The sequence below is a fragment of the Camponotus vicinus genome, unplaced genomic scaffold (genome assembly GCF_025532165.1).
Source record: "Camponotus vicinus isolate PSW18456_S1 unplaced genomic scaffold, iyCamVici1.0 SCAF_2, whole genome shotgun sequence".
Classification (NCBI taxonomy): Eukaryota; Metazoa; Arthropoda; class Insecta; order Hymenoptera; family Formicidae; genus Camponotus; species Camponotus vicinus.
In genome coordinates this window covers 25,735,344-25,758,951 of record NW_028141956.1, presented here as the reverse complement: position 1 = coordinate 25,758,951, position 23,608 = coordinate 25,735,344, and the positions used below count along the sequence as shown (strand labels likewise).

The 23,608-nt window shown below is 36.9% G+C and overlaps 1 protein-coding gene across 6 annotated transcripts in view; it reads left to right on the top strand.

Moving 5' to 3' along the window:
• LOC145966959 (puratrophin-1) overlaps positions 1-23,608 on the top strand; it is a 285,937-nt gene that overhangs the window by 126,588 nt on the left and 135,741 nt on the right. For all 6 annotated transcript variants that reach the window (XM_083091423.1, XM_083091421.1, XM_083091422.1 and 3 more), the window contains one exon: positions 23,231-23,443. In XM_083091423.1, coding sequence (XP_082947549.1) covers positions 23,231-23,443 — 213 coding nt within the window. The remainder of the gene's footprint in view (positions 1-23,230; positions 23,444-23,608) is intronic.

The following is a 23,608-nucleotide window of genomic DNA, read 5'->3' as shown; positions in this document are numbered from 1 at the left end:
TTTAGCGACTGAGAGAGCGGTAATAACAGCGTGAATGCTCACGTCGAGTCATAAAATAACTCAGCGTTTATCGGGGTTAATAACGAATAATATAATAGGATCAGCCCATGGGGGATTGTCGTCATTTTCTGACCGTGATTCCACGTTCGACAACAAGTCGTAACGACTACAATCTCCTCGCTCACCGGCGCTGCACTGTGCAATCAAATCCTAATACAGTAATTATTATGCATGTTCCGAGTGTAACTTTATGTCCGTTAGTCGTTGTCAGTAGGTAGCTGCTCGCTTAGCGCGAGAGAGAAGGAGAGAGATCCCCTAAGGGACAGAGTCACAGCGGTGGCCGGAAGAGAAATTTCACGCGTGAGTGTAATTGCATTTTCGCGAGAGAGGCGCGATAGATCGATCTATCGAACGATCGGCGAAATCTCTCGCGCTTTCCCGCGCGAATACCTATATTCGAGAGGAACGGACACGAGTTTGCGGCAGGCGCGTCGTCGAGCGCGACAAGGAGGCTCCCCTTCGATCCGTTTTGCTCGACGAGACGAAAATTATGGCTCGGAAGATCAGATCGGATCTTAAGGCGTTTATTGACCAATTTTTATGCGTCGCGTGCAAGTTTCACCGGCGGACGTTTCTCTTCGTTCTTCAAGAATCTTTCGGACGTTACAATTTTTTATTTTTATTTAATTGATAGAATTTTTTAAACGCCTTTTTCGATCGAAATAATATAGAAACATCATGGAGCGGAAGCTTTTTATTTATTTAAATTTAAACGTCGGTTTTTCTAATCTTTGGTTTCGGATAAGTATGCTATTAATATTTTACAAAATTGTTAAAAAAGTTTCCGGAATTTATTGGTAATTTTTTAATATAAAATGTAAGTTTTATTCAATACTTGAAGAATTTTATAATAAAAATATTGAAATATTTATATCAAATAGATTAATTCAACGACATTCGCTCGAAAAATATAAATAAATTTCGACAATTTATATTTTAATAAAATAATGTATATCACGTCAATTTTTCTGAATCACTGGCGCTTATTGAACAAATAAAATTCTTTACATGCACGACATAACAAACAAAAATATTTTATAAATATTATAACGTTTATACAAATATTATTATACTTATACACACACTATTTGTAAAATTGTTATATCAATGAATTTCAGTTTTCCTTTTCCTTTAATTTTCATATATAATTAGTATTTCTTTTTAGAAAAGTTTAAATATATAATAAATTTACAATTTATAATATATTTTATAATTTTATTTTAGAATATAAATGCATACAGAAGAACTTTTTGATTTAAAATTAATCAGTACATGCAGTTATTCTACCGTCTGAAAGTTAGAAGCAACGAATTTATCTACATGCATTTATAAATTCATTGCTTCAAAATAAAAATTTATCACTCACCGGCATTGATGCGCAACAGTGGAGTTGTTGTTATTGAAGCTACGTTGTCTGTAACATACAAATATAATATCCAAATTATAGCAGCGTTTAAAATAATTAATACTTTAAGAGAGAGAGAGAGAAATTATTATTATTGGACGCATTGAATTTTATAATTTAATAATTTTCCGATGCGTACAATTATAAGTAGATATATAAATATAAAATAATTTTATAAATAATTAATTTTTAAGTAAAAACTTTTATAGAAAGAAATTTTGCAAAAAATATTCCTAATTTTTTCTTGTTTAAATCGTTCAACTCACATTCAAAATGAATCAAATTGATGTGTATGCGATTTATATATAATCATTAATATAAATAATAATACTCACCATCAGGTTGCTCCGCCGCTGCAGGATGCCTCTCCTAGGCCTCCTTCTCCTCTCAGATTATCGGGGTTGTTGCATCGATCTATAACATACGAATAAAAGATCCAAATTATAATAGCGTTCACAATAATTAATATTTCAAAAAATTATTATTGTAAGCATTGAATTTTATATTCGATTTATATAATAATAAGCAAATTAATAAAATAATTCTATAAATTTTGAAAAAAGAACATTATAAATCTTTTTCTCCAATTCTTTCTTATTTAAATCATATAAGTAAAAAATCAAATTACGCGATTAACTACTTAATTTAAATTTCGCGTACACAATTATAACAAATATTTAATATAATTACAAATAAATAAATTATTTACCAAAAGGTTGCTCTGCTGGCACCCGATGCCTCTCCTAGGCCTCCTCCTCCTCTCAGTCTTAGACGCGCGATACTTTTATCGGAACTCTCGCACTCACGTGCGATATTTTTATCGCTGTTTCCGCACTTTTACGCGCGATACTGAACGGCTCTCCCGCACTATTTTGGTACGATCAAAAATTTTCTATTTGGTCGCGCGATGTATATATTTAATATACATTGTATACATACTTTGAACGGCACTCCCGGTTTCGGTACGAGCGAAAATCCCATTTCACTTATGAGAATCATCTTCGAGCCAACAGGTCAGGAATTCACGTTACCTCCGAACAAGAGTTAAGTTCGAAACGGAAGAAAACTATCGATTGATGGAATCAACGCGAATGGAGTTCGCTCGATTCTTGTGTCTGCGCATAATATCCTATCTCATATCGAACGTGGACCCGCTAAGCACAATTTCAGGTGACTCGCACGGATGCTATATCACTGGCGCAGTACACAAGGCAGGGTAGACGAAAGAATGAGGATACCCACATTTTTTAAATGCTAACAATCAGCAATTTAGAAAATGGAGAGGCAACCTCTTTCGTCGAGCGAAAATCGTGCCTAAGGGAATCCACTCGACACAGTCTCGATAGGATACATACGCTGTGCGTATGGCTGTTGGATGGCACAAGAGAAGGGACCCATTAACGACGATTCCAAGCAATCGATCGAATTCTAACCGATCCGTACCGAACTAGAGCCCGAAGCAGAGCGTGACCTCAATCAGCCGAACTTGAGCAGAAGCTCAAAACCGCGCGCCCATGTACATATGTACTGGACATACGTCCTACGCGGCCGGCATCACCAAATGCCACGATGCACGAGGCGTGAGAACGTTGCATTGGCAACGACTCAATGAGACATCCCGGTTAATTGGCGTCGGAAGATGATAACTCGATGACAAATAAATGAAATTGGGATTGCGAAAAAGTCCAACGCGATGACGCGGTGACGCGAAGATGCTAAACGCGAAAACGCGGTAACGAAACGCTGCCGTCCGCGACACGTTGACGGCACCGACGACGGAAGTCGACGACGCAATATGCGTCCAATGCATCAAATGCGCGTGCCACATATGAACCATTGTGTCGTGGCAATGCTGTGTAAACGGGTACTTAGCTTCCCCTTCAGGCTCCTTAAGATTTATCTTAAATAAAAAAATTTAAAATAAACCTCAAGGCACCATCCAAGTACTGAGCCACCCCACCGCGTCAAGGTGTACCCATGGGGAGTTATAAATTATAAATTTATAATATTATATAATTTGTGAGAAAGAGAAAAAATTATATTATATATAATTTTATATATAATGTGTGTATGGAATTTATTAGATCATTCAATAATATAAAGTGAATTTATTATTGCGCTTCCAATTTTTTTATACACAGTGCGTTTAATCAGACCTAGTAATAGAAAGAAGAAAAAAATGTATTCATCTTTATGTACGAACTTTATTTAGGATGCATGCAATACTGTATTAAAATGAATACAAGTATATGTAATCTATGTAAACGGGAATATTATTCGCTTGAAAATAATTTTGCATGAAATTATGTATCAGATTGCGCAGATCATTAATCAATCTGACTTATGACGCTTTTTCTCTCATTCGCTTTCACACGTATAAGCGTGTCTCAGATGTGAATACATTTTCATATATGAAATTAACCATTTGACCATACTATAATCATAAAAACAACATTGCTATGTTTTTGATATACATTAAAAATTTATATTAAAAATTTATAAAAATTTCTATTGACACAAATAATAAACCTAACAATTGTGCAATTCAACACCCATAAACGTATGCAAAAATTATTTTAAAAAATGTGTTCATATTTCTCAAAAAACGTAGAGAACAGTGTACATCAACCGATATAGTGTCGTTCTGAAATTATATTTTATATATTAAATATTAGAATAAACTAAACATTATTTTTTATATACTAAAATTAAAACAAATTAAAATCGAATTTTTCTATTTTCCTTTGATTTCTACCTCATGATGTCACAGTGCCATCGCATTAATGCCACGATCGCTGCATTCGAAAATGTTAAACGAGTCGTCCCTTAATCAAAGAGGTGTGGGCTCGAGTTAAACCTGGACGAATCCCTAAACCCCCGCACGCGTGCGGAGACCCTTTCGGCTCAGTCTCGCGCCACCACCCACGTGGACGAGGCCGTCGAGCCACCGATCCTTTTCATTCTAAACGAGCGATTCAAAGCTGGACGTAAGGTAAATCCCCCGGCATAGTCACGGCGAAGTCGTATATATTTCGCCCGCGCCACACGCTGGCGTACTCCTCGGCGACTTGTGCCCTCCCCCTCGTACACCGTGTGTGGTCCTTTTATATAATTTGTTCGGCGTCTCTCCCTCGTGTCCTGTCGTCTCAGCGCGACGCCTGTGAACGATGACATTACGTAAACTTCACGGGCGAGGTTCACTTTCGGCAGAAAAATCGGTCCGCGAAAATCCGCTAATTTTTCTACGTTTGTTTGATCATTTTTATATTTTTGTTTTGGACTTGTTTGACGAGTATATTTCATTAAACATTTATATATATGTATATTTATGTATTTTCTGCTTATGATAATAGTAAAATCGGAAGTTTTCACAAATATTTTAATCTTAATTATAATATTCATTATAATTAAAAATTTTTCATACTTTATGCACCCTTGATATTTGCATTCTTATTTTATGCTAGCGGAACTACGCTGTATATTCCTTAAAATATGATTTTCTTATTCGTCGAAAATTGCGGCGCGATCGAACGAATGGTGATCTTTTAGTAGACGTCATAAACATCTTGGGGCGATTAGTATAAAAGGGGATAACGAAGCGAATAATGGATGTACTTTTGAAAGTACTCTCGATGAACTTCGTCGTGTATTTTACGATACTTTTGCACTTGCCAGCCAATAAATACGATGTATACTATTACTGATATGTACTCTCGCGTTATCTTCAACCGGTTTAATCGCAAATAATGATTTATTATGAACGCATAGCGTGTGCACGCGCCATCATGTTCGAGATACCGCTTAAGCATGTCGAGGAAATTTTATGAAATTCATTGCAAAAAGGAGAATTTAACGCGATGTCCCTGAAGCGTAGAGATTTGCAAGAAATTCTCTATCTTTTCATGCTATTTGCACGAATTCTTTCATTATACTTTCTACCTGGCCGCGATTGTCTCTTGCTCTCGAGGTATCATACAAGTGAGAAAACACATGGTTTTCTTCGCATTATTAACTCGGTGCTATTATCCGTTATACGGGAGAATAATAATTAGAAATGAACGGTCAAAGGTTAATAAGCTACACTTATTTCGCGCGTTTTGCTGCCGATATATAGAAGTAACTTTCTCCACATATCATACCGTGCGACTTTGCGATGAGGGGATCTTATCTTTATGAACTTACAATGTGAAGGTTTTTTCGAAGTATAATATTTATATTATTGTACAATTATGCTGATATCACGCACTGAAAAAATCTCCATTCTTTTATGGCGTTTTGAGCAGGCCTTTCTTGAATCTCAATATTTTATACCTCTCAAGTCCATCTAAGGACCAATGATTTTCTAAATTTCTAAATTCTAATTCTAAATATTTTAAAATTGACAAGTTGCTATATATTTGAACAGGATATTTATACAATTTTTAGCGGCATAATTGTTATACCAATTTTTATTAACATTATTAACTTTTTTTGTTCTATATATTATTAAATTTATTTCTTCTCCCGAAATCTATAATACTGATAAAATTTTTGGGATAAAAAAGATAATGTAAATTTCATATTATTCTTATCAAGCAATAAAACTGCATCGACATGATGACAAGCATTCATTAATGCTCTACAACATATTATTTATTTTTTACTAAATTAAAACATAAATGGAGACATAAATAAATCTCATAATATTAAATATAAAATGAATAGAAATGCATTAATTGCAGTATCAGCTTCTTTTATCAAAATAGTTATAAAGATATTTAAATATTTTAAACCAGATTGGATTTATGTTATATGATTAACTTAGCATAATTTCTTAATCGTAGAGATTAAATTTATATTTTTCTCATTTAGTCATAATTTTAATAAATATTCTATGATTGCGACAAACATTTTACGCGATATTTAAAGCAATTGAAACTTAAAAATAAAGTCAAAATTTATGGATATACAGAATTACAGAATTTAATATTTTTTAATCAGATACTTGTGTATTGTGTTAAATAGCGATTCCTTGCGAAAGCATTTCGAAAGCAGATCCTTTAAAGGATTTTCAAATGCAAGAATTCTCGTTGGTAAATCGTTGCACAGTTATTCCTAAATTTGAGCTCGTTAAGAGACCATTATAAGGAATCCAGATCAGCGATCCCGAAAATGAGGCGCGCGATATGGCTTATGCTCGCGGACGATCTCGGTGCAATTGAGGCAAAACGGACCGTTACTTCCTGTAGTTACTTCCTATATATGGTAACCATATTATATACCGCCGATTATATTGATTGTCCTCGAGAAACCTATCGAGAAAGCAAAGTTTTGTTAAAGTAAAAAGTCCACATGGACTTATTAAATATAAAATAAGATCTGGTCAACGCTACTTCTAGTTTGAAACTTGAAATAATCCAATTTTTTAATCGTTTATAATCTAGGAACGACTAATACCGATAAAAAAAATCTATCGCTTTAGATTAAGAAGATTGACAGACGGAAGAAAATGTGGAAATCTGAATCGGACTTCGAATCCTGTTTATTATCGACGTTCGTATCACATTTGACGACGATTATTATTAAAAAACTGACACTTAACGATCGCTTATACTCATCCGCGTCGTACCATTCAATTTTCTGAGAGGGAAGAAAGGGTGTCCGGGATAAGCGAACCGACGAGTTCCCACGCGACCGTTCGTGGCCTGCCGGGGGCCGGTTACGGCCTCTCACGTTCCCCACAAGCGAAAGATCAAACGTCAATTTCTGTCTTTTAACGCATCCACGTCGCGATCGTGCGGCATTTGGAGCAGAAAGGTATAATTGACGGATAATCGAACGCACCTGTTTAACCCCCCCGATCGATAGCACGACGTGTGTCGTAACGTTATCATTAACGTCGCATGCTCATATATACGCCCCCAAATTACACGTTGCACGCGGGATTGCAATCGATACCATCGACAGTCGTGCTGCTGCTGCTGTATTTATACGTTTCTTTTTTTTCTCGGAAAAAGAAAGTTATATCGTATTCTAGCGAAATTTTAGCGTGAAAGTTCGGATGTATTTTGTTACATCTTGTTGCCTAATTATGTCGCGATTTATAAACTGTGCATGTTAATTTTTTAACGAGAAATGCGAAGAAATTTATACCCTGGACAGTGATTGCACCCCGAAGAAAACTTATTCAATTGCGTAAATTAGAGTATACGTCTGTATAACTTTGATGTCACGGTACAAATAATACGCTTTTCTAATTTACGTCAAAGTAATCTATCGTAGAAAATTACTAGTGTTTACTCTTATGGTTGCATTGCAATAGTCTCTCGAATTACCACGGCAATCAATTCCAACTGCGATTTCTTGCGTAGTTGAGTTTAGAATCGAATAAAGAAATAACGTGCGAGGGACGAAAATGGTCATGTTGCTAAAATATTTTTTTCGATATTATACTTGCTCTATCGATCATTTTTTTTTTAATCATTTCGAGCTTCAACAGTTAAATTCCCTCGATAAATCCACGCGGACGTAAAGCCTGCGGGGGTCAATCGCGTGTCGTCAACCTTTCCAGAGTGACTCCTTTCGCGACGGTTTCCGCACGAAAATCGCTCGTCGAGCGAGCACTTTCATTGTCGTTAGAAAATCGCCTCTGATTGGCGACCACGACGATCGGCGACTCGATCGCACGATCGATAATTCGTGCGAGAGTACGCGCGGCGCACAGGGAAGACAGCGATTTCTTCCAGTGCCTTTCAAAACCTGTAATTTAGCGCGTGCTGCCAAGTTCTCTACCACCGGATGGGCCATCGGCGGTAGGACCTTCGCTATCAACTCACTTGATTAAATTTCCGGTCGCCGCTTTCGTTTTTACAGGTATTTCTTCCCGCTGTCAATCCCGCCGTCACTTTCTCGCGCTTTTGCGTCGCGTGGCTTCTTCACGCATGGAATTCACGACGAACGCGAAACATAATCCCGGCGGCATCTAAGACGCCAACTGCGGCTGCTAAATGTCTTCATATACCTATTCTGACATAGAATAAATAATTAAAAATAGAAGAGACAAAATATACTTTCTCTTTTTGAAAGTTCTTACAGCCACATTCGTATTTTCATTAAAATCAAGTACAGTTTTTCTCTTCTGATTTTTCTTTCTCAATCTTTTTTAGTCACTAAAAAAAGAATTCAAAGCGAAATATCTGATAATTTTTTTTTTCATTTTCAAAACTATAAATGAATGAGCACTTGCATCTGCATTTTGGCTTTTATTAACTTTCTCTTATTATTTTGATTGTACGCCAGAGTTTTTACCGTTCACTTTATTTCGTGAATACTCATATACATTTATGCATGACAAATCATTTCTTGGAATTATACAAGAAAGCACCTTAAAGGCATAATTAATTATTACATTGAAAATCAATTTACTTCTCTATAATCCTTTAACTAATTTGGATCTGCGAGAAGATGAAAGTACAGCTTCAGCATCATATAAACTGCTCATTTTTCATGCCGGCGCTTTGAATAGCTTCGTTGCTGAGCTCAAACCATGACAGCTCTTTTGAAATATTACGATGACGTGCTATATAGCATTGATGCGCTGCTTTGTACTAACAATGCAATAATGCCACATTTTCGCTTTTCCTAACGTCAGAACAAGAGTTCACAATGAACTCTGATATTATCAGACGAATATCTTTTTAGCAAAGCTTTTTGTATTATCGACGATCTGTCAAGATAACATATGATGTCTCTGAACTGCTTTGAAAGATTCAATAAGTTATTATTACTATTGCTTACAACCATACTTGGTAAACTTGACGAATATCTATATTCGTTATTATATCAATATTTTATCATTCGTGAAGAAGGCTCTAGTCTTGGGCTTAACGTCTGTTACACATGTAATTTTCATATGAGTGACATCATAAAAATATACAACCGTTTTTTCTTGTCTATGAATAGATATAACTATTTTCATAATTTATATGTATGAAAATAAACTTTGTAGACATTCAAGACATATGCATATTCTTTCCTTTATCAATATATATTATTTTGCTCATTAATTTTTCAAATTTCGTTAGTTGATGAACGCTAATAATTTTCAAAATTATATATTTGCTCTAAAAAGACGATTCTGTTAATTTTTCTTGCATGCTGCATTCTGATAAAAACTTCCTTTATTTAACAAATATTTATTTAGCAGTAAAATAGTGAGATAATTAGACAGACGTATTTTAAAACACCTATACAATATCGATCAGCGAGTAATTATTTCTTGACTGACCTACTTCGTAGGTCATCACCATCATCCCACACGGGATATTACGTATGTGGCATCAAAATCTGTTCCGAATCGCGTGTAATTACACTGAAGATTATGTAATCGGCGTGTATATAGCTCCTTTATATAGACACGTGCATACATGCACACGTATAGTCCGATTTCTTTTCGCGCACCAAATGAACGTGCCACGAGAGATCGAAGCCATCTCGATTATGCAAAAACAATTATCTTCGCGCACGTATAAGGAGCGCAATTATTAAGCTGATTAACCGATGCATTACGAAAGTCACGTAAAAGTGCATTGCGCCAGGCGATTTTGCCGATAGCATCTCATTTCTTTTTATTTGCATCGAATCATTGATTTAACACAGTGTATCTCTGCAATTATCCCTTTGCTTAATGACAATTTTTAATGATGGATTTTAGCTAGCCAAGCGAGACCTCTACGTAATAAAAGTATGAAATGATACAAGCATTTTAGAGTGCATGTGCTTAATTAAAGGTATAATCGAAAAGGATATTTATCAAGCTCATAAAAAAAGTTTTTGATACGATTAACTGTTTGCATTTGTGCTCATATGTTGTACAGTCTTATTTTATTATCGAGCTCTCAATTTTTGTGAAATCATTGAAACTCTCCGCAGAGGATTTATCTTCATTTTCTAATTACGGTCAATTTAGGTTTAATGTATCCGCGTAAACGCTAATTTACGATAGTTAATAAGCGGTTTAAGATCAAATACGATTACTTTATTACGATAATGTAATGCCGTATTCGGGCGGTTGTTATCCTCGCGATAAATTACTGACGGCGCGGGGCGGAGATCTTTGTCGCGCTTAAATGTACTTTCCCGAATCGCTCGTAAATTACGCGTTGTGTTTTCTGATATAGACGGGCACGAAACAGGTGCGTCGACCCGAGCAGGATGTTGCAGGAAGTCTTCGGTCCTACGTAAATTTATCGCTTTGCCCGCAGACGTAAATAAAGCTTTAAACGATGGCTGCAGCGGCAGCATCTGCGCTTAATAATACATCCGCGTGTCCGTCGTTCGAAACGAGCGTGCAAAAAAAAGGGGGAGAAGACGTTTATAGAGACGGGGCACCGGCTCATCGGTTGACAGCCCTGTGACTCGCACGTACCACGATCGCCGATCGTAAAACCGACGTATCGATTGTCGCTCGTTCATTCCCTCGTAAATCAGCTGGCGATAATAGCAAAAAAATGCAGTCGGTGCACGCCGTTTTTCTCCGGATCCGGTTATAAACCGATTGCATGCGTGTGCGTACGATAGGTACTAACTCTGCTATTGTTTAGTGGCAGGGAAAGAGGAGAAACTGATATTTATTAGCTGAGAAATTTGATTTCGTTACGAAAAGAAAAAAAAAGAAGAGACAATTTAATAATTTTCTTTCGACAAATCTCTCGATATAAGTTATAATTTCGTAATTTTCTTCCATTTTCATCATCAATCGATAATCTCATTATCTCCGTAATATCGTCAATATTCTACATAGTAACAATAATCTATCGATGCTATTGAGAGGAGATCCATTATCAATACGACTAAAAATAATACAGTAGCGGAAGCTTTAACGCGATCACGTTTAACGCGATAAAATCTCGCTTATCTTATCTCTCGAGGTATCATTCAAGTTCCTGATGGTATCGCTGAAATAACTCGAACAAAGCTTAATGTCGCTCGAACGTTGGACGATCATCCGCGGGAGAAGGAGAGAAAGTATATCGATTCGATCGCGAAATGCGAGAGAGGCAGTGCAACGCAACCCGTTCGCGTAAGCTGCGTGCGTAGGTGTGCTTGCGTAAGCGGAATGATAGTTTGCGAAACTCTCGCCGAGAGACGTCGAGCTTCTCCCTGTAAACGAGAACCGAGTATTTATATACACCGCCCATAGCTCGCACGGTTGGTCGAACCTGATGAATAATGAAGCTCCTTTCATCGCGCGCTGACGAGCGCACGAGAGATCGCCGTCCTGACGGACGCGTTTTTTGCCCGACAGTTCTACCGGGAGGATGACACGCGTAATGACAAATTGCACGCGACCAAGGAGAACCGCTCTGCGTATAATGCATGCCAACAACTCTCGACACAGACGCAATCGAGCATATTAAATCACAATAAGTGATTCTCTTTCGCCATCGCACGTGTAGCCGTGGGATGCTGCGCTTGTTGGAAATATAGATTGAATTTAACGTGGGACACGCGTTTGACGCAACATTTTATCATGACAATTGATAAGCGTATAAAATTTCTTTTTTAACTGTATTATTTTATGTGTGATTTTATTTGACATTTGCTTAAAAAAAATTTGTATGTTAATCATGAGAATTAAATAAATGAATAAAATATAAAAGAGTTAATTATATTAGACATTCGAAATATACGAGAAGCAAGTATAATAAATGATACGCAAATAAGCAGAGGAATGCTGCGCGTCCGATATTAACATCAGGTGTCGTATCGCGTCCAAGTGAACGAACAATCGGACCCGGAACCCGGAGCACCGACAACCTGAGAGCACCACGAGCTTGCATAATAATCTTGACAGACTCTACTCTCCTCCGACACAGTTACGCATCGGCGGCTAGGCGAGGTAGCACGCGCATACGCACGCACGCACACACGCACTTATACGCCCGGCGAACCGGTGCAAGTGTTGGTAATGACTATATGGGAGGCACGGCGAGATGCATGCGTGCACTTGGAAGAAGAGTAGCCCGCGGGTGACCGACACGGCGGTCGGGAAAGAGATAACGCTCCGGACGACTAGTTCGCAGCATCATCCCCCGTCGGGAACGACGTTAGCTCGAGACTAAAGATGGAATCAAACCCTTCGCGAGCGGTTTCGCAACACATGGCGGTAGACTTGAGGAAATAAATGAACTACTTGCTGCGCTATCGAAATCTAATGAAGCGTGCTTCGATCGGCATCAAACGGGCGCTGCACCAATGAACGATGACTGGTTCAGAATTGTTGTTAGATGCACTTAAAATTGATTGCTTTCTCATAAAGGCGCTGTAAATTTTTATTAAATTCACGAGCAACTAAGTTATTATATATATATATATCTGTACACTTTAAATTATCATTCAATTTTAATTGAATTATACTTAAATACTTTAGATTTATTTAAGAAAATATATATTGAGGTTCGATTCCATTTTTAATCGAGAAATGATTTTTCGAGAGAAGATCAAGGCGAAAGCAATATTTGTCTTACGGTATCGGCGAGAGAAAAAGAACCGGCAGTCTCTTAGATGGATGCATTGTTGAGGATGCTCGAGGTGCAAGTACCGGATAATTGGAGTTCTCGTATGCGGAATTATGCACGAAGGCACGAGATAAACGTTCGTGATGCTCGGAGATACTGGCACTACCTTTCCGACGCGTATTAGGATTTTATCTTGAATTTATATTTCGACGTTAGCTAAAAGTCTTTTACAAGGACCATTACTTATACATGAGTGCAAGTGAATAAATAATACTATAATGCTCTGATAAAACTGCAATTGCTAACGAAATCTGTTTGAAAAAAATACATTTTTTAATTAAAGCTCAGAATATACAAAATGTGGAGAATACGAGATAAATTATATTGAATCAAGTTTAAATATAATATAAATCAGATTTAAATAAGCTACATCACAATGAATACTGTGAGGTATTTTTGCGCAATTTTGAAAATATTATTCTATAATATTTATTATTATTTCCTGGGAAAACAGTACTTTATTCATAACATCAAAACGCTTAATCAAGCTGTTAATTACTTGCAAAAGTTGAAAGCTGTTATTCGGATCGTTTGAAAATAAAATTTTGTGCTATCATGCAACATTAGCGACTCATCGCGTCGATACATTTATACTCGACTTATGCATGTTTAAATTGGTGACCGCACGCTGGGCCGTTTCACGTAGAGCAGAAACTTGGTCGTCGACGTTGATCGCAGACTCGCGTGCGCTTAAGATACCTCGCTCTTAAGATACCTGGCGTTCTCCAAGTACCTGTTCCACCTCGCTTCCTGTACGCGTCGCGTTTACTTATTTCTGCGTCGGTTGCGATTGTCTTAAATTGACATGTCTTTGGATCTATCGTGAATCTTCGTTATTAATTCTGCTGTCGCGCTTCCCTGTAATCGTGACTCACGCGACATTATCATAATTACTACGCGCGGGATAGTAATGTGCGCGTGTGCGTCTAAAAGATACGACAACACACCTCCGGCGATTCTGGGGAGGTCTTCCAATGATAACTCATTGAACCGGCAAATGAGAGACGCTACTCTCTTCCACGCCGAGAAAGAGTCGTTTATTTCCTATTCTCACGAATTATAACGGAGGAATTATATACTTGTCTTGTACACGCATTGTATATCGTATTGAACGATATTTGTAATTTCGTCGTCGATTTCTTCGCATATGCATCGTGAAAGAACGCTTCGAAGATTAATGTCGTGATGATATGAACCTGCCACTCTGCTCAGAAGAAGCAGGGGCTTTGGAGACGGGATGCGTTTTTTTTTTTTAGAGAGAGGCCGTACATCCACACTGTGCTACGTTAACAAAGTACATTGATAAGGAAATGATTGACGGTTAGCTAATTAAACGATGTCCTTTATTAACGTTGCTATATTTAGTTCCATAATCTGCGATCGGCAGACACGTAATTTCTCTAGAAATAGTCGGTAAAGTCTCCTTGTCGTTTGGTCTTTGTGTATTTCAAATTTTCTTTCCAAAAAAGAAAAGGAAAATTCACGATAAAGAAAGTATTTTATATAGAAGAATATATTCTAATTATAAGCAAGATATTTTTCAAGTAATTTATATTATAATTTTTAGATTAAAGTAATAGATGTTTCAAATTTAATTAAGCAAATTTTATTCCATCTTTTTGCTCGTGTCGTTATTTTCCACCTATTAACTAGCCGTGATTTTACAATAGCGAGACGAGGATCGAGAAGACGGATCTACATCGCAAGTCGCTTTGAGGCTTCCCCTAGTTCTGACCTTTTTGGCCTCGCCCCGGGATCGGATAACAATTGCGATAATTACACCGTGAGACCGATAATTACTTGCTGGCACGACGCGACGTTCACGGATAGCCGCGTAATAACAAACGGCCGCCGTCACACATTTTCATGAAATGTCACATCAGATAATGGTAGGTTGCGATAGAAGCCGGAAAGAATCTGCAACATGTATCCCGATGGACGATATGCCCGCTCGAGATGCGACGTCATAATGCAGCTGCACGGAGATAGATAAACGCGAAAAGTACCGCCTCTCGATCTTTGCTCGCGCTCTAATTCGATAGAGTTGCTTGATTGAGAAATATGCGTTCTGTCACGATTATTTCACGCTTGCAATTATTAATTAATTCCTTCTCATTACGATCTATCAAATTCTTGTTTTATTTTATAAATAATTTTTGCGATAAACTTATTGATCTATGATTTTAGAGATATGATTTAATAAATATATGGAATACCATCTTGTTGATTTGATTTGATAAATAATGGAATATTATCGTGTTCTTTATTTCTAAAATAAAGTATACGGAAAAAATGTTGAGCTTTATATCTATCACAATTTTAAATTTGTTTTTTTTTATTGTCGGATTATTCTAGTAGATTTTACATTTTCTGTGAATATTTCTCCTCGTCGTTTTCCTTCGCATTTGACGTTGCATTCATCCCGCAGAAAATCATTGTCCGATACCGTAATATCGACCTCTCGGCGCTTTGCCATCCAGGTGGATGATGTTCGCACAACAGTTGCGGGAGTTTGTTTCTCGTAGATGGCAAAGGCGATGACTCGTGGCGCGCAGGTGATTGCGACGTGACACATGTGAAAGGACGATCTTCGAGGAAAGTGACCGTCAACCAGCGAGGTTCCTCGAACCTTTTCGCTGGTGGATGCTTCCTCAATCCGTTCGCTATTTCCATGATTCTTCCCGAGTGACGTTTTCAAAAGCCGTCGGGTTTACGAGCGTATCCAGCTTTCTATTGTCGCCGGTCATAGGCCAATCACAGTTAGAGGACGCCGAGAGAACCTTTGGCTCCACGCAATAAAGTGCGCATTGATCTCGTAATTCCTTTGCGGAAGTTGTATCGCAAAAAGAAGATATTCCCAGACGGACATTTGAATAAATTTAGATTTATTACTAAACTTTATTTATTACATGCTGGATAAAATATTCAGTGTAAGAAGAATTTAAAATGAATTATAGAGAGAATATACAATTCATAATAATTTATGAAATATTTAATTTTTTCTTTTATATATATTGTATAAAATTATTAAATATTTAAAAACAACATATATATGTATACATAATTACAATTCTGGAAATTATCAATCCTGTTAAAAATACCCTTATTTTGCATAACAGAATTTAAACAGAAAAGAGAGAGAAAGAAAGAGAGAGAGAACACAAAAGATATAGCAAAAAAAATTAAGAAACCGCATCGGGGATTTTCTCTAAAACCGTTTATCGCTGTACTAGAGATCGACCTCTGGCAGAGTCGAGCTCGCCAGTCGAGATGTCTTGACAGACAAGACACGAATAAGATGGAGAGACTTCTTCTTTCCGCTCGGGCTCGTTTTCGCGTTTTCCTCAGGATCCTACATTGTTAACTGATTGTCAAGAAATATTTACTCTCTAGTTCATCTTTGAATTCTATTTACGCGGAATATTTTCTTTGGGATATAAAATAAATAAAGTCTAATAATAAGTCTTGAACCTGTCAAGAAAATAAGAAAGAGAGATGAAGGTAAAACGGGTCTTTTTCATTATCATGTATATTGATGATTGGTTAACGTTTTATAAATAAAACTAAAATATATGTGTGTTGGGCACACATAGATTATATTATATTCATGGTGTTTTATTCTTTCGGGCTGTTGTGTAAAAATTTTTATGCATTTTTATATAATACATGAATATATTCAACAATACTAATGATGAGATATTATCTAGCAAAAATATAATTGAATGACTAGAGGAAGAACCATTTAATAAAAAGGAGAAGCAAATTTAAAAATTAATCGAAATTTACTTGCATTAAAATAATATAATCACAAATAAAGATGGGAAAAATATATGTGCTGAACGTAAATTTATTTTAAAAATCTAAAAAGTTATCAAACAGCGATCGTTTCTTATATTGCTTGCAGGAATATTCTGTCGACACGTTATGCCATCGATTCGTAAATGCTTCGCGTGGCAGACGCCGCGACGTCGAGAAAAAACGCAAATAACAACGGCGCCTGTTACCGAAAAGGATTTCCGTGCCTTAGTCCCACAAGGTTCATTGTGAAACCACATTGAAAGCCACGGCCTTCAATTGCATCCACGTTTGCGAACGTAGCGTGAGGCGATTCGAACCGGTCTCTGTTTTATACTCAAAGAAATTTCGTGCTCATGCGACCGCAATGTGAATGTCGTCGTTGCATCTATTTAGCCATTTTTTACATGCGAAATGAGTTGGATAGAGAATGCACGCTCACGCACAAAGTTACTTCTCGATTTGCGAAACTCACGATTAAGAGATGATACAGTAAATTCTTGGATGTAGATCATACAATTTATTTTTCACTTTTCATTGCATTTTTATTCGATTTTCTCAATGCATACTGTATATGCTGTTTTTATTATTATTTCTAGCTAATAACGCGCTTTGCTTCATGTATTATTATTTTTATTTCAATGAATTTTCCTTTAGAGTGTAATAAAATTCTCTTTGTCCGTCCATCTACGCGCTTAATTGTAGATGCTGTTTTATGACGCCGAATATTGTGTGATCAGTGCCGTTGGCACATCGACGCCAGGCGGCAACTCGCGCTAAAAGGACGCCGGGGTAGGGTTTAATCTGCATTTTAAACGAGCCGCAGCGCGCAAAGAGGGAATCGGTCTGTGCACGCCTGTATTCACGGCGTGTTACCGGCCAGAGAGCCCCATACATACATATATACACACATCCGTTGCCGCATCCGAGATCCCCAAGCCATGTCCGCAGGCTAGATAGATCGCATCTCTGCGCGATCCACCTCGGGTTAGGTCCCTTTCGCATGGATATTCCGAAATATTTTATGCGAAATGCGAGTGATGATGATTTCTATCTCTTGTTTCCAATTAATACATTATGTTAATTGATGCAGAGAGGATTTAACAATTCCGCTGAATTGCTTGTGCTTTATTCAGGGTGTCTAGTCTCTTGAAAAGGTGAAAACCTGAAAATTCTCAGAAGTTTCTTTTTTATCTAGAAAAATCAGGGAATTATTATGAATTTTATTAATTTTTCCTTTGATAATTTTATAGATTCTTATATTGTAGACAGTCAACAAGCTAAATGAATTATGTGTTTATGTTTAAAATATATTATGAATATATATGTTTTTTGTTTTTATATTCAATATCCTAACAAAGTATTAAATATAAAATTCATGTTTTTTATTATAACTTTTAGTGATAAAAAATGAAAATTTTATGTAAATAAAAGATGCTTTTCTAATGAAAATTATTCAGGTATTTTTAATACATTTACAAATCTTAAGAGGCTCTATACTTTTCTTTCATACGAGTGCAAAATGCTACAAAATACATATAATATAAAAATTTTTAGAAAATTATACTAAAAAATTCTTAAAATATTTTCTTTATCTGGAATTTTAAACAAAAATATCTGGAAGATCAGAGAATATTTTTACAAGATTTGGATAGACACTCTGTTTATTGGATCGTTCAGCCTTATTAATCATTATTGATTTATGAGATGATTTGGAATAAATACATTGATTAAACGATTCAATTGATTCGATTGATTATACAATTCAGTTATTTTTAAGAGGATAAATAAGGCATATCGTTTATGTTCAAGTATTTTAAATCCGATAAAATCTGCTCGCATTAAACATCTTTCACGTGCATTTGACAAATCATTCCTTCCGCGTCTTGGCTTTCTATCGTTTTCCATATAAGCCGTGCTCATAATTTCCTTCATCTCATTAACCGTGCGATTCATCCAATTAACCGCGCGATTTCTCAATACTTTCGAAAATGTGCTCTTTAAAAATTAGTCGCATTGCGCGTGCCACGCGAATTTACGTAAATCGCAATTCATGTATACACGGTAACTCGATACACACCGTAAATCCGCGCTCGCTCTCTCTTTTAGCTCTCTTAGCCTCTGCACCTCTCAACCGTTATATTTTTTCGCCCCGAGAACGATATCACGGCTTAAGACTTATTTTCCCTATTCGGTGCGCGAGAGACGCCTCGGGAGCGCAGAGTGAAAGACGTCCGACTCGGAGAAGTAACGATGTCATGCCGATTAATTTGATCGCGCACACGGCGTGTTTACCACGGGCGGTCGGCGGGGCGCGTGCGCGTTTTTCAACCGGGTCCATGTAACAAGTTCGTGAATCTCTCTCTCTCTCTCTTGCTCCAGCTTCCTCGCGGCAGCCAGATCGCAATCAGTCTTGCCGGGACTTTCATCAGATCGGGCCGCTGCGAAATGTATGTTTCGATGTACTACCCGCTCCGCTACTTCCGCGCGTGTTGCTCGACTCGCGAGCGCTTTTGTTGCGTGTATGTGTGGGCAAAGGGGGGATCAAGTAGGTACAGACGCGTCGATGCGTACACCGGCGTAGCGCGGCCAGCGATTAATGAGCCCTCGTCAGTCGCGTGCACGTGTGTCTGTCACTTGGACAGCATCCGGTACGGCAGCCACCGCGTCTCTCGTGTCTACCTTTCTCTCTCTTCCTTAATCGTCTATTATGAATTTTTTCTTCCGGATCAAGCGGATATCGGGGAACGTGTGTTCAACCATGTGCTGCTCTTGCATGTGAGCTAATTCATTTATGGACGATTATAATATGACTTGTAATAAACTTGAGTTACTCTTGTCAAATCGAATAGAAAGAAATTGTTTCCAAGTCACGTATATTTGCGATTTTAGAAATCAAGAAACATGCAAGTGTATGTATGAATCTTTTTTAATTCACAAAATTAATAAAAATATGTTTTTTTCATTTTTTTAATCAATTTCCAAAATGCATAACTTGATGCATGTTTTATTTTAGTATATAAATAATAAATAGTTTCATATTTTCTCAAATGTATTCATGCTTTTTTAAATAAAAGTAGAAAGTATGATTTATATGTCTTCTTTTGCATCCGACGTTTGTCAATGAAAAAGAGAGCGATTCTAATTTGGTGAAATGTTCTTTGAGACGCAGCTTTCAATCTAGTCTTATTGTTAATATATGCTAGTAGTACGTACCAACGCGCGATCGTCCTAGTCGCACATAACGGAGCACGCAATCGCGTCGCGAAAAATCGTTGATAAAATTGAAATTATTACGCGACGCGCACGATAAAGTTTGCAAAAAACGAGTGATATCGAGAGCGATGAAATTTAACGTATCCGCGTTCGCACTTAACGGCCTGATGCGAATTCCTCGGCGATAAGCTCTGATTTACGCTCTCGCCGGAATCTCCCGTTTTATGCCGATCGCTGAAAACACACACGGGTTTTCCGCGTGCAGAGCGTAAGCCTAACCGTACGAATTAAATCGAGGGGGAGGTATGTCCGTAAATCACGCAGTGAAAGTCGCTTAGTTTCGGCGCTAGATATATTTCCCGCGCGACATTTTATACCGCTAATGAGACACATGGTTGACAGGCAAGAGGGTTGCCGGCTCCTTATCGCGCGCATCATAAACGTCCGTTCTGTCGTCATGGTCAGACTGGCTTTGTATTCTCTCTCGTTGTCGCCTCCGCACTTATTGGTCTTAGATCGCTGACAATGCGGTACCGGACGTTCGATGAAATTTCGCGATATCTCGCTTTCCCCTCGTACTATGTTTGCCTTCTTGAATATCGTCGCTATTTTATCTAGTCTTATGATATATTTATTTTACGTTTCATTATGTGATTTGATAATTTATTTCGGAGTGTTCCGCTAAAAATGCGCAATGGTCTTATGTATTCACGATATTATTGATATTATCAACGGGGGTTGACAACTTGTGCCAAAAAAAAAACATATCGTATAATCTGTTGCGTGACATTTTAATATACTGAAAGTTTATTTCACGCGATCTGTCAGAGCGCGACTCGATTTATTCCTGTATTTGTTACGTCTTTGGAGAACTTTTGTCCCTAAGTATAATAAAATTCGCATGTATATCCTTTTTATAATTGAGGATACCTAGGAACTGGGGCAACTCGGGTTCTTGTACATCGCAGTTCAATGAACATGCAACGAGTCACGATACGTGGCACGCGACATGAGTCGCATGCAAGTCCGCTTTAATGAAATAGAAAAATCAATGCCAGGTGTAAAAGTTTCTACGTCTAAATTCAATGCTTCCTGTCCGCTCTAGATTATGTTGCTATTGACCTTTTGCTACTATTTAAATCTTGCTGTATGCAATATTGTGTGTAAAGCTCCTACTGTACATATATTTTTCACAGATATGCGTTTTTGCAGAATGTATGCAAAAACAGTTTTCTATTGTGCTTCTGTTCTTTGCTCGAAATAAAAAATCCTAGATAAAGGTATATAGATTATAATTTATCTGCAAAGAAATTCTTTCATATGAAGTTTTTTTATTGCTAATTTTTTATTGCTATTGCTTTAAATGCTATTTTATCAGTTCATTTTCTGAAAAGCCAGATGTTATCGAAACATTTTTAAATTTTATTGAGGAGACTTGATTGGTAAATATGAATGAAATATATTGTCCGTTAACATTTCGTAACAGTAATTGTAGATATCATCTACAGATTGTAGATTGTGTGTATGTAAATGTATGCTAGGCTTACACTATAATACGTGCAACATTTCAGAATTATAATTTCAAGATATTTCTGAAAAATAGAGTACATTATAATCAAAAATATTTTTTTTCGAATAAAATAAAATAATTTATACAATATTGTATTTTAAAATTAGAAATATTTTTTTGTAAATTAATAAATGTTTAAAGTAAAATATTAATGTTGTATATGTTATATACAACAATTTAAATACATATACATATGTATGAAAAAGTAAAATATTATAAAACAACGATTAATGAAATAAAAAATGTCTTTAAATCTCTTAAATTACGCAATTAATATTATTATTATTTTGCTGCGAGTTAATTAATTTTATGTCGATGAATCGATGATTGTCAAATCTTTTAATCGACTAACTTTATTTGGTACAGTTTCATTTTGCTACGGAATGCAATCATGCATCCTCCGCCTCTCGGTAATGAAAATCGCGGACGACCGAACGAGTCCGTTTGTTACGCGCTTTTAATTACGAACACAAAGTATACTGTATTCATTCGTTAAGCGCCCTTTATTTGCGCTATCCTACCATCTAATTACTTACACGACCACATAGTCACGAGCCGACACATGTAGGCGTTATTGCAAGGTGCAAGTCTCGAGAGAGTTTCGCACCTTCGACGATCTCCTCTCCTTCGAAGATGAGAAGATATGAGCAGTGAAGCTGGATATTAAATTAAACGTTACAGTACATCGAGGTGGCCTAGGAATAAATCGCGATAACACTTCCGATATTGCCGACAGTTATATATTTGCGAACATGTTACGTTACTATAGAAAAGATCGCTCATTAGTTTATTTTTTCATTTGCGTTTATCTCATTTTTGCATGAATTTTTTTTTCATTTTTTTCAATTGCACAATAAATGTAATTGTACATTTTATTTATGCGTATTTTATTGTAATAGAATCAAATTGATTAACATCTTTATTAAAAATGAAAAATTTGGTATCTTATTTATAAGCTTATTTTTCAGAATAATTATATAAAAAAATTCCATATTTTTTAAAATTTAAAATCATATGTTCAAGCATTGTTACATAATTTAATTGTCTATCTAACGTCGGGTTTGTTGAGGCCTATGTTGTAACATCTTGATGTATAAAAGTATGTATTTCACGATGCAATCTCCGACATTCCGCGCGAAATATTCTACACCTTCTTTCGCATGCGAAACGCTTTGACTTCGTTTAAATTTTATTCGCGTTCTTACTCATCAGGGCGCGTTCTTTAGTAGAGAAAGGCAGAACGGACGGCCACTGGCTGACTGCACGTTCTCTTAATTTTGGGTGTATCCGCACAGCGTGAATTATTCTGCAATTAGCATGATTAACGTGCGTTGTGTTGTAATTCTTTTCACTTTCGTGTGCAATTTATTTACGAAAATTTTAATTAGCTTAATTCGCGCTGTATCTATTATATGTTTCATTTTTATTTACAATTGTATTTTTCTTTTTATGCTTTTACTTTGTAAGAAAAGAAGTTTCTTACAGAATATTCAATAAAAATTACATTTGCAGGAAAGTTTAAGAGATTCTACCCATGTACGATGAAAATTACGATATTTAGCGCGAAAGCATCTACGAGGCTGACTAAGAAACGAGATGCAACGTGATCCATTTATCTGATTGCAGGGGAACGAGGCGGTGGTGCCGGAAGGTTGGCCCCTAACATTAGGCGGCAGCGGTCTGATCCTGCATCTGGGTGAGCTCGAAGCGTCCGCGCTACGTCTCGGGGAATGTTACCTCTGCGTACGCAGCGTGGCTGCTGCAACTGCAACTGCAACCACCTCGTCGGTCAACGGCGTTAAGACTGCCGGTAAAACCGCCGAGCAAAATACCGTTGAGGTGAGTCACGTCCTTTTTCGTTCTTTTTCTCTCCCTCTTCTCTCTTCTCTATTCCTGGTCATCGCGAAAGGATCGTGCGAGTGATGTCCTCCGAGTAGTGTCGTCGCGAGAGAATGACAACTTTGTCTTAATGACCGAGTCGAAGAGTGGAATTCCTGGCGTTCT